At 39.5% G+C, this 13,186-nt stretch overlaps 1 protein-coding gene across 3 annotated transcripts in view; it reads right to left on the bottom strand.

The window, feature by feature from the left end:
* The window catches only part of atf2 (activating transcription factor 2), a 36,279-nt gene that overhangs the window by 15,253 nt on the left and 7,840 nt on the right, over nucleotides 1-13,186 (bottom strand). The window contains exons 9-12 of one of the 3 annotated variants that reach the window (XM_079357633.1): nucleotides 12,390-12,629; nucleotides 11,864-12,070; nucleotides 9,135-9,240; nucleotides 4,267-6,226 (exon numbers count right to left, since the gene is read on the bottom strand). In XM_079357633.1, the coding sequence (XP_079213759.1) occupies nucleotides 6,000-6,226; nucleotides 9,135-9,240; nucleotides 11,864-12,070; nucleotides 12,390-12,629 (780 nt within the window). In that variant the 3' untranslated portion in view covers nucleotides 4,267-5,999. Of the gene's footprint in view, nucleotides 1-4,266; nucleotides 6,227-9,134; nucleotides 9,241-11,863; nucleotides 12,071-12,389; nucleotides 12,633-13,186 lie in introns of those variants that run through there. The other 2 variants (XM_079357632.1, XM_079357634.1) reach the window with 2 other exon arrangements.

Here is a 13,186-nt window from a genome sequence, read left to right as displayed (position 1 = left end):
AAAGTCACCAAAGAGCATCAGCTTTGGTATCAGTATGTCTTATGCATGTCACCTGACTTATCATCCAAGACACAGATGTATTCACTCGTCAAAATAGCTTCACCTTTGACCTTCTGTTGTTAATAAAAATAAGAACAAAAATTGTCAGTCAAAGAAAGGAGCCAACAGGCATGAATCATTCTCCCAGCATCAGACAGACATAAAGAAAGTATCCCTGAATGTCCGCTGGGTTCAGGACCAGCAGCTCTAGAAGTCGTCACTCATTGGCTTACTTCCACTGTAAGGGTGGTAGGGAAAGGCTCATAAGATCTGTTATTGTAGCTGAAGTAAAATACCAAATACCAGTACACTCTGCATCCTGAACATTGGGCTCCAGGTGCCAGCTGGAGCAGAAAGAACAGGATTAGAGAATTAAGGACTTTCTTTGGGTCAGAGGTGGAAAAACAGGACGTAAAAAATGTTTGAGTTATTTTTCAGTCTGATTGTCAATGACATAAGACATGTAAGAAGGCTGGAAATAACACCTTTAGATTTTCAGACCTTCATTCAGACACAATCACCGGTGACCGTACTTACAGGTACACGCAATTTACATAACTGAATTATCCATTTCTAAAGATGTGAAGTGATGTTTATGAAATGCACACAAGTCATTATGTTTCTTGAATTAGATATTTGTTTTACTGTCAGCACCTTCTCTGATATGTTGGTTGTTTTATGAGGACATTAAATAACTACAATGATACAAATCATTATATGACACAAAATGCTTCAAAACAACACCAAAGAGACACAAAGAAACCAGAGAATGACATGGCGCTCTGTTGTCTTTGTAACAAAGAGTTTCTTCTAGTCTTTTAAAAAAGAAAAAAAACCATCTCTTTAATCGTGCCCACAGAGTGGACCAACATGAAATATTGATAACAAAATTTGGAAATTCACAAAGGAAATAACACTGAGAAATATAATAAGTCGAGCACTGTAGCAGACTGCATGCAATGAGTGGCCTGTCATGCATGTTAATATCTGAGACTGAGGAGACATCCCCAGAAGCACACGATAGTGGTGCATCCTTGTGCCCAGGGGAGGGATTGGCAGAGCCCACTCGATGGGGCTTTCCCTTCACCCCCACAGTGCACAGACAGATGAGCTGATACAGCCACATAATACTATGAAATAGATGCACTTCATGTGTGGCAGAGTTAGATACATCTGTCTCAGTTACTCTCTCATCAAGAGTAAAAGCAAAAAGAGTGCAGAGTATGTGGAGGTTACCATCATGAGTAGTTATCAGAGTCTTTTAGCGAGAACATATCAAATCTCATCGAGACTTTAATCAAATGTTCGGACTATGCAGTAAATAAATATTTTATTCGTTCAATTTGAATAACAATGGAGACCATCTTTGCAGGCAGCTTGTATCGTGTCCCATGTTTGGTTTGGGACACATTCAGTATATTTACATAATCTGAATTAAATGTAAATCAAGCCGTTTCATCTCTGTCTCCCAGGACTCGAGGGGTTAAAACGTGTGCTCAAAAAACATCACCCCTCAGCAGGGGGAGAGAGCCCTCATTGTTGAAAAAATCTGGAGTTTGAAGCCTGGAGCATCTACGATTCAGCAAACCTCTGCGTTTTATAAATGTACCCCTGATGCCCCCCGAAGGAAAAAAGGGCAGCCTGTTTGTATTTATGATACAATTCACGTAAATGAGGCTGTTTGGCCTTAATCCTAGCCTAATTAAGTGCCAGTCTGCTGAGGCAGACCGCTAAGGGCCAAAGCCTAATACCTGTCGAATTATGGGAACAGCTGGAGCAGTCGCCTGTCAGCAGATCAGCTCCACATTATTATCCAGCTCATTTATCCACAGGCTAAAACAGAGACTCAAAATCCTTTATTTCAGTTCGGATGTTTCCCAGTTAGGCACAGTGAGTATGTGGTGGCCACAGATGAGATATTGAGACAGTGGATATGTTGGAAACTGAAAAAAAGATGCTTTTTGATTTACAAACTGATATATTAATCTCATTCAAAATAAAACATATATATATATATATATATATATATATATATATATATATATATATATATTTGTTTGTCTTAAAGTGTCTCCTCTTCTCTAGCAGCCAGAAAATGTTGATACCTCTATAAATGGCATGCATTCATTAATGAAACCCTCATGAAATTAACATTAAAATCATTATAGAATGAATAATGAATAACGCAGAGCTGTTTGCCAAGGGGAATGTAATTAATCAAACAATCAAAATTAATAGTCTGCATATGGAGGTGAAGAAGAAGAGAAAATAATCATGGTGATGCTCCACTTTTTCTCGCCTCTCTTTGATGATATTTCAAAGACGCTCGTCTGTAGTGTAGCATCTTTGTTTTCCAGCTTTGTAAGAAAGAACTGTCAACCCAAAAGTCTTGTTATGCTATGCCAATGCTGTGACCTACATAGTAACATTTACAATTCCCCCCTCTGTGATCAGCAGCTAATCAGGACTGCCTTGTTTAAACAGAGTTAGAGAGCGTCAGTGTGTTGGGGGGCAGAATTCTGCCTCTGTTAAATATATATATATATATATATATATATATATATATATATGTATATAAAACTAAATCTGAAAGAAAAACTTTTTTTTTTAAATCATTGTCATTAAGTCATCGCAATTCTTACATTGAAAAGAAAACATACAGTCTTAAAACAAAAGAGTTGAATTACTGAAAACCTGACTTTATTTAGTGTTTTAATACTGTTTATATCTTTATTTTACAAAACCTTTCTTACCTTTATTAAAAAGTATGTGTTTCGTTTTTGTACCATTTAAGCTGTTATCTACATTACCATGAAAAGCAGACACATTCAATCATATGCTTTCTATTGTTTGGGGGATTGATTAGAATCTATCACCACCTGCTGGACACTCAATGCTGGTGCAGGCGGATGAATTAAAGGGTTAGTTGAAGCTCTGGATTCATATTTTTGCCCATCGAAGAGTTAGATGTATGTCAATATGTGCTAAATCTGCATGTATATTATCATAGGCAGTTAATGTATGAGTGTTGTCACCCTTATAATGTTATCATATATGGAAATAGAGAGACTATAAATGGGAAATTCATGCAGATTCATTGTCAAAGTAAAGTCAACACAAAGATGCTAAAAGGTCTTATTCCTGATGGAAGTAATTGGGTGTTATGTGCTGTGAATAAAAGGGATCACATTTAGCTCTTTGTTTAAGCTATTATTGGAATTCCGATGTGTTTGGTTGAGCACTGTGAAAGCTGTGACCTAAATTGTATTTAAGCGGTGCTGATTAGCAGCAGGTGATGCAGCTGTCTTTTTAATAGTGCCTTTATAGTATACCTTTAACAGTCGATACATCCAGGAACATGGAAACAGGTGACTTTTTTTAATGAAGGCTTAGAGAAACTGTGGTTATGGCTCTGTTCTGGTTGTGCCAAGATTGCTTCAATTGAATTGATATGAGATAATTTATTGCATTGAGACCATAAAAATGTAACTTTAAAAAAACAACACTTTACAGTTCACCATCTCAGTCATACTTCAGCTGTGAATTAGGTGGTAATATTTTGACTACTTTTTCCCAGGCTGACTGCAGGACAATTTAATCTGAAACATCAAGAACAAAAACAATTTGCTTAAAATGTACAAGGTAGGTTGAAAAAGTAGCTTCCTGTTGCACCTCATTACAGTGCTTGTCTGAACTTACTATTTGATGGATGGGCCAAATGAAATAAAGAATTATGTTTAAAGTGTTTAAAAGTTGTAAGAAATTAGCTTCTCACCATATGATTTAGAGCTGATAGTAAATCTGTACTTTAACTAGAGTACATGATTATGTGTGATTTTACCTTGAATGTGTTTTTACTATGTGATTGTTTCACTGCAGCCAATACAAACATGATCACATACACAACAGCTGAAGATAAAGCACTTATTGGCTGATTACGCCTCCAAATATGGTTAAATTAAGATCGTCCACAAGGTGGCAGAGTGTACCACAAAAAATGTTTGAATGGCCCAACAACAGAGTTTATGTCGAACACCTCAGTCAAGTCTCAACACAGCAGAGAGAGCAAAATGTACCAGGATGAAGAAACATTCAATATTTACAGGCTGGGATTTATCTCACTATACTTTGGTTAAAAATAAAAGTGCTGTCGTTTGCTTGTAGTGATCAAATTCAAGTTATTTATGGTGAAATGACGCGGTAGAATAAAACACATGAAATGCAGCATTTTAAAGAGATATTAAAAGGTTTATTACAACAACTTATCAATTCAAATTTATACAGAACTTTCACAAGTTACAAGTACACTTTCAACACAGTATCACACGCCCTTTGTTATTAGCAGTTTAGCTCAGGAAAAACAAAGAAGCAAAGTCTTAGAGCCACAACTCAAGTTGAACCAACTTGTTTAATGATATTTATCTGACCGAGACATTTTCTAATAAACAGGTAAATTCTCGCAGAGAATTATTATCTCATGCAGATAGCACAAAACAGTACAAGTTTTATGAATGATACTTTAAGTAACTGAGATGTTAGCTTCTCTTTAAACTACACAGTAGTAAGCCAGTACAGACTAAAAGAAAAGGCTAATGGACTTAGGAGTGGTTTTCTTCTACTGTTACTTCATGGATAAAATGCTCACAATTCTAACAAGCAGTAGTGGTGCTTTATTTCATATACATGACATGATTCTAGTCCACATCGGAATATTTCATTTGACATGAAAACGCATGGAGTCAGGCAGAAAGAGGCCTATCTTAATGTTTAAAAGCTTTTTAAGATCAGTTTTAAACTGCTTACAGAGTTCGTGTATCGACGACTGAACCCAGACTATTCTTAAAAAAACAAAGTGCATAACACCTAGAAAGATCACACCACATGTTATTTACAATGTTTCCTAAAAATGTCATTGAGAATTGCGATCATGACAACAGCGTAATGTCCTGAAGTGTTTCTGTGAAAGACACTGAAGCGGTTAACAGTCACTTATAAAGCAAAGACGGTATACAAAGAGATCTTCTTACTGAAAAACTACGTCCATGAGATTTGTTGATCTGAGTGAACAACTTAAGCCAATCTGTGTAAAAAAATGTACGGAATTACAAAAACATTAATGGCACTGAATGAAGTCAACATCACCATGATTGAGTAATGGAAAAGATACTGCAATCCTACAATCACTGCTTCAGGAACAATCAGACCACAGATGTAATGTCGATGAAATATCACACGTTTCTAACAAGCTCTCTTTAAGACTTTTTTTTTTTTTTTAAACAAACATTCAAACTGCACCACGTGACTACAGCTGGCCTCACTCACACAAAAGTTTTCAAACGTTAAAGTCTGATCCAGCCATTTACATTTGTGTAATGCGACAGTATTCCAAACTACTCTAAAAAACGCTGCCAGTAATTAACACGTGGACTTTCAACTCTAAGAAAGATTAACCCGTCATCTCTCAAAATGTGCAAAATGGAAAACAAAAATTTCCCCCAAAAAAGAAAAGTGACTGCTCTTATTGTAACGTCATCATTAACATAGCGCTTAGTAAAGTCAGGAAAAAAACATAGCCAATCATTTATGAATGAGCCACCAAAAACTTTGGTAAGTTGTTTAACAATTCACTGATCAACCTTGAGGCTGATGAAATAAAAAACAAGACGAATAAATAAATAAATCACACAAACAGTGAAACATTTCTAGAACCACTTGTTTAACATCTTACACCTAAAGTGCCTGTTCTTCTGTCTTCATCAATTTCAGAGAAAACATTGCATTTTCATAAACAATGCCAATGGGGCAAACAAACAATAAATTAAAATCAGGAATACATTAAAATCAGTGCAGTCACAACTGAAGCTTGAGACAGAATTCTTTTTTTTTTTTTTGTCAGAGAGATCAAAAAAGGGACAGGGCTCCAGTGTTGACGCTCGACATAGAGGAGGAGTTGAGGGTAATCAACTCCCTGAAGGCTGGGTCTGAGCGGCGGCCCGTCGCGGCTCCCTCTCCTCTGTGCTCTGGTTGGATGTAGTGTTGGTGGCGCTGGACGGGGCGGAGACGGACGGGTCGGTCGAGGAGGAGGAGCTGACCCCGTTGGAGGTGCTGATGGAGCTGTGCTGGATGGCCTCGTTCTGGGGGCTGCTGGGGACGGACATCTCCTCGCAGCTTTCGTCTTTGTCGGAGACTGCGTCAGGAAAAAGATCATCATGTTTGGATTGTCTTAACAGTATCGTTTTCCTGACATGATCCAGGATGGCTCCGGGAAGCTTTAACGTACTAATCACATGTAAAACACCTAATTGCATGTGGTGTATGCAAAACGCTTTCATTAATCCCCATAATGCTACTTCCGCACCCTTCCCTTTAATTAAAACTCCAATGTCAATTTAAACCCACATCATAAGGGTGCACTACATTCTGGGGCATGTGGCACTGTTTCCCATCCCTAACTGCATTCTCATTTGTTTTTTGTTACCTTGCCAACTACTGCAGCGACAGATGATTACAGCACCTGATTTTAATGATGCTCACACTGGAGAGTAGGGAAGACTTGGAGTCGAAATGCCACCAGCTGTTAGGCAGTTGCATTGAATTAATTGGATCGAGATGAAAAAAAAAAAAAAAAAACCCTCCTCTCATGCTCTGTTTCGTAAAGGAATAAGGAGCAGGGTGATAATTAATATTGTTAATGATATCAAGCCACTTGTTATGGCACTTGGTAATTAATGACTGAGTTTGGTTTTTTAGGAATGTTAAGTGTGGATTTCGCAGCAAGAGGAAGCAATTAAAGCTCAACACAAATGTCTCCACATTAGAGACTTCATGAATGGACTTTGACCGTGTGATTTAGTGCAAGTGAATGTCAAAGCGCTATAAACTCCCTCGTTGTTTTACGATGCAGAAGGTCAAGCCCAGAATAAATCAGCGTGGTGGTTTTGTTCCTTGTTCAAGTGAGCATTATTACTCATAACGATATTACAGGGAGGTGAGCTGATATATCATAATACTGGGAGAATTTTCGGGTTCCCTGCGCAGCCGGAGCGTCTTTCTGCTCTCTTGGTTTCTGAAGAAAAGCCTCACTCCAAGCAGATGGACAGCTTAGTGTGCCAAGTGAAAAGCGTGTCCTGGCTTGTTTGCGGGGTTGTCTGGGTAATTTCCTCCCACCTGCCATGGCTTCGCCTGGGCAGGACGATGAAGGGTATTACCAGTCCTGGAGGGCAGCGTTGCCTTACGGGATGTGTAACACTGAGTGCTTGATGAGGGCCACCAATAAGTCAAAATTAAATACTGTGCTTTTCTAATTAGCAAGATTGACTGTTTGAGGGAATCCCAACCAGGAGTGCTCGTGCACCAGGATGTACTTATGAAGGTGCCAGGTTGGAAAGTTCTGGACTCAGTGAGCTAATCAGATAAAAGAAATGTGTATAAATATATGGGATGACCTGCCTGTTACACTTTTTTTTTTTTTTTGCTAATCCTTGTGTTTTAAAGCTCTCACGAAATGTTTTTTAAGGATTCAGGAGAAGCATCTGCAGCATGCTTTTCTCACTCTTCTCTCCTTCCTCACTTGTTGGGAAATTTCAAACTGCAGTCACCTCCAAATCGAACAGATTAATCTGAAGGAGTCGGATTGTTAGCTCCGACTGCATGTGGTCAGCAAATCGTAAATGCACGGCCTCGTGTGTCCTGCTCTCCATCTGTTCAACTGTTTGGAGCATGAACATACACATTTTGTATTCATTTCATTTCAGGCAATCTTCTGCCGTATGGTTAGTGTGCTTGTTTAGATCATGATGAAATCATGGTTTGTCCTGGAGCCCTTACGAAATGAAATGAAAAGGAAATTAGTTGAAGTTTACAAATGCAGATTTTCCCGAAACCTTTTTTTTTTTTTTTAAACATCGTTGATCAATTGTAAGAACTATTGCAACAAATTCCACTTCCATGCAATCAATAGTGTAAAAGAAAACACAACACAGAGTGAGACAAAAAGAAAGTTTGGGACTACTGGATTATTCCCTCTGACAGACAATTATTTTTATTCTCACACAAGATGGCTCTCGTTCTTGGCTCATATTAATTCTAGCCCACCTGTCATCATGAGCCAAACAGATGAGATTTGGAAAAGGTTTTATTTTGCCAAACAAGGTAAAAAAAAAAACCCTACCCAAAATGTCATCCTTCAGAAAGGTCTACACACACAGGACAGACGTCCTTATCAAACGCACGAGAAAGATGACTCAATTCATCTGCAGATCTCCCTGAAAAAACAATCCAGACGAAACCAAATGAGACCTGGCTCTGACAGCCCGCTGTAGCCTGGAAACCATCAGTCCCATAACACCCATGACGTGTGTCAGAGGGAGGGTTAGCAATAAGGGATGCCTAATGAACAGCCTAGCTGGTTGGACACCCCACAACGAGAACGCTCTGCAGTCTTGTCAGACCCTCTGCTTTAATGGACTCATCTCAGATGCAATCATTGTCAATACAAGCGAGAGGAGGCTTTAGGAGCACGGTGGAGAAGTGCCTTAAAGCACACTCGTTTGCATTGCATACTGGCTCATCTGTGAGGGAAGGCGAGTTATGAGCTGAATATCCAAACGACAGAGCCCCAGAGAAGGGAAACGAAGAAATATTGGTGATATAATTCGAAAATAGAACATATGATGAAGAGAAGCATACAGTCGGTACTGTGCAGGTGGACTACAGGAAATCTTAAAAAAACCAAACCCAAAACATTAATTTCTTTTCTCAAACATTTGGATTCTGAAAATCCTTCCTGCAAACATTTCACGTCATTCTTCTTCAGACAAATGTTTGTTTTGGTGACAAATCAGAAAACCATTTCTGTTTCGTGGAAGCCACCTGTGGCCTCCTGAAATAACTCAGGACCATGTTTTCAGTTTTCACACCAACAGTGGGAATAAATATCAACTTTTTCAAAGTTCCTCAAAGAAATGGACCTCATGTGTCAATATCTCTTCCTGTTAGGCCTTAAGTAAGACATGTCTGATTGGTGGTTAGCTGGAGCTCGTTGGAGACCCGTTTCACTGGAAGCCTCGGGCTGAGAATAATGGAGCATTACTCACTGTGATAGCCAGATTTCTTCTGCAAGGCGGTTACGGGACAATCTTTATGAGCCAGAAGAAGCTGCTTCAGCTGAGCCACTTCGTTTCTCAGCAGGGTGACTTCACTCTTTGGGAGGAGACGGAAAAGCAACAGCACTCACTAAAATTGGTCAATATGGAACATACAGTATGTCAAAAGACAAATAAATAAATAATAGATACATTTTTAACCTGAAGACAAATAGACGACATAAAGACTTTAAAAACCCACCAGAGGTTGGATTTGGGTTATTTAATAAACGATGAATCATTTAAAAGTCTATATATCATCGGTGAACTAAAGACCAACTCCATGTTGTACAAGACAAATGTTGATACAGATTGTGAGTTTAAAAAAAAAATCAGATGAGGACATTTTTGAGGACAAATTTGCTTTGATCTCAACGTCGGTCTCATTGTGAAGGTCTCCCTCTTGTCTCCGAATCAAAAAAACATTTTTACTCAACTACTCGAAGGAGGCGTTACAGTCTAAGTGAGTGACACGCCCCACTCCACACAAGACGATGATTTTTCAGTGATATTCATGGTCTTGTCTTGGTCTTGCCCTGCCTTCGTCTTGGCCTTGGTCTCGGTTACTGCGGTTTGGACTACAACACTAATTATACTACAACATAATCCTTTTTTTTTCCTTTTTTTTTTTTTGCCCTTTTCAACTTTCCAATGAATATGCAAATGCACATTTCCCTTAACAGAAGCTTGATTTTAATTTGAAGACAAAACAGAATCGCAACCCACAAACTGACAGAAATTAAACAAAAACCAAAACACACAAACACAAAGTACATGCCTAATATCAAAACCAAGCTAAAGGGTTAAATCCCTCTTTACAGTAAGCCCACTACATTACTGCTGATAAACTCCTGGGTAACAACAAACACAGGGAAAGATAATAACATGGTGAATGTATTCAGAATAAGGTATGATGCTCTTCCTCTTTATATTGTACCTGCACAATAATTATGGGCCTTCACTGGCTTCAGACCAGCACATTTGTCAGGGGTGAGCTGTGCGGTTTGTCAGAGCAACTTTGTAGATGCTGCCCAGATTTACACTCTCGTGTCGTTACAACTCCCGCGGGAGCTGGGGATTTCTGCATGTCGTAAAAGGGAGCCACATTACGCTGAAGGTGACTTTAACTGGATTTAGAGCGGCCAGGAGCCCGCCGAACGCCCAATGGCAGATTTAAGCTCCTTCTCTTCTCCTTTAAAGGACTACGGGCGGCTCAATCTATTAGTCTAAAAGCAGCCAATTTATTTGATTCCATCTGTTTAGTCTTGCTGCTCCTGGCAGGGCTGAGCTATTGTAAGACAGATTTAAAACACAGCTGGAAGGAGCGTATGTATCACATGTAGCTAATGCTGAATTCACTTAACTTCCTCCATGACTGCTGCCAGTTGAAGCCAGAATAAACACGAACCATTCTTTGACAACAGGAAGTGTCTCTCCACCCTGCTATATGGAAACATATCTGATAGACATCCAGAGATCAGAGACGTCAACATCCATGACACCCTGTTGTTACCTTAGTTAAATGTAAAAAAGTTCAAGTTTAAAAGTGTTTAGGATTTTCCAAATTTACCCAGAGTGGTAGTGGTATAGTGATCTCAGGCTATATTTTTTATTATTTCAAAACTGGACTTTCAAGAGTTAAACTTGAGTTTTTAACTTTGTGATTTAATCGAAATTGAGCAAATGGGCCTTGGGTGATGCTGGGAGCCCTGTGAGCCGCCTGGTCTGACACCTCATTAAAAAGCCAGTTAAGGATGATGTTAAAATAATTGTGCATCATTAGAGGCAGTTTCACTGATCAGCTGGGCCGTGTCAGCATGGTTTTTTTTTTTTTTTTTTAACAAAAACTGCACTGCTGATTAATGCCTTCATATAAAGCGCCCTTTTATTCTCTGCCACATGTTGTTCTCCTCTTTGTAGTTAACTGTGATGCAATCTGTTCACCACCTCATTCCCTCACCTATAATTCCCCTTTCATCCACCAATATGTAAAAAAAAAAAAAAAAAAAAAAAAAAAAAAAAAATCAGGAAGAGCACTTATGACAAGTGGTGATGACTTGTTTTTGAACCAGATATTAACATGAACCCCTTTTCTTTTCCCGCTGCTGTCGGTCCCCTCTCCTCCACATCTTATTCTGCTTTCATAGGAAAAATAAGACAGAGAGCAAATAAACACCACATCTCATTTAATTGTCTGGAACACCGATGTGCCGCACCCCCTGCTCACACTTATCAACAGAGACAGCAGATACATGAACTGTTTCGAACTTGTCAGCATCAGATCCTAATTGCTTGCTGCGAAATGAAGGTTCAAAAAGACACCTTTCCCTGGGAGATTTTTGAGGCCATTCAGTAAACTGCTGAGACAGAAGCAAAGACACGCTTGTGTGCGGCTGACATCTGGAGTATACATCTTTATTGACAGGGACGTATCGATGTAAAGGGCTCACACACCGCTGCTGTCACACGGCAGCTCTTCTTAATCGGCTTTAATGACTTCATCAACACAGAAGGGAAAAGTGTGTGCACACGCTTGCAACGACAGCACACAATAAGAAACAGACATCTGCATGCATCCCTACACACACAATACTGACACATTGACGTAAAAGAGCCTTAAAACAAAGATATGCAAAGTAGCTGCTGTTACGTGCTGGATGTGAGGAACGGGTAAAGAGTACCTGCAGTTGAGAGTTCACTGAGTTGAGGTCATCCGCCTTCTTCTCCAGGGACTGGACCCACACTTTCCTCTTCTGCCTGCAGCGAGAGGCCGCCGCTCTGTTGCGCTCCAGGAACTTGCGCCGCTTCTCATCGGGGTCTTCACTTGTGGTTCTGCGTCGTCGACCCCCCGTGCTCGGAGGGTTCGGCGGAGGAGGGACTGGAGAAGCCTGAAGATTTACGACAAAAATACAAAACAATGCAAACAGGCAAAATAAAACCAATGATTTAATGTGTGGCACTAAATGTGATGGGTTTTTTTGCAGTCAAAATATTGACATTACTGTAACTAATCTCCATGCAAATAGCTAAGTGGACATAACATGTAAAAACCTGGTAAGTTCTTTGACATGTTTGAACACAAAAGGAAAAACAACTAAATCCAGATTGAGCTCATTTTAAAACTATGGCCATGTTTAAAGCTAAAACGTACATTTGTCAGTATTCTTAAAATGTTTGTCTTTGTCCTTCATGGCACATCTTACTCACAGGTGTCTCTGTGGTGGAGGTGGCTGGCTGCTGAAGAGTATGGGGTGAAGGTTCCTCGGTTATGGGAGGCTGAGGAGGCGGAACAGGAGACAGGACCGCCATCGGGACTGGAGTTGGTGCTGGGGTCGGTGTTCGGGGTGGAGCAGGAGAAGACGGAGCAGCGGTGACAGCGCTGCTCTGGACTTCACCACCGTCTCCGTTTGTTACCTGAGGAATCTGCTGGCTTATTGTTGTTTTGAGCTTCTGGGAAAAGAATTTGACACGGAAAAAAACTGTCACGAAATGGTTGTGTCATGAAACACAGAAATGAAAAAAAAGGCCTTTGTTTGAGTGAAAGATTAGCTCAGACACCAATAACAATGACCACATCAAACCAACTAAGACGGTCTACTCATCTTAATCTTACACTTCAACGTGTCAATAAGATGTTTTTGTGGATTCGAACCTCATGAGATTAAACATCTTAGTCAATGGAATACAAATGACAGAGTTGTGATGGGACCATGTTAACAAACAAACCATAAAGTCACAGCACTCCTTACACACACCTTAAATAAAGCTCAGAAAAAAAAAAGAAAAAAAAAAAGTTTGCGTGCAGAAAGAAGTTGAGGAAAGTTGTACTTATTAATGAGAACAGACCTAGAATGAGTTTATGGCAGTAAATGAACAGACTGAAACATCTTGCCTCAATGAAGCTACTTAGTTTGATGCAGTTAGCAGAGAACTTCGTTATCAAGCATGCTTACTATATGTATACTAAATATATAGGCATCCTATCGTTTGTTGTAGTACTTCAT

This window comes from Symphodus melops (genome assembly GCF_947650265.1).
Source record: "Symphodus melops genome assembly, chromosome: 12".
Classification (NCBI taxonomy): Eukaryota; Metazoa; Chordata; class Actinopteri; order Labriformes; family Labridae; genus Symphodus; species Symphodus melops.
Note: the sequence above shows the minus strand (reverse complement) of the source record. Positions and strands in the feature narration are given on the sequence as shown.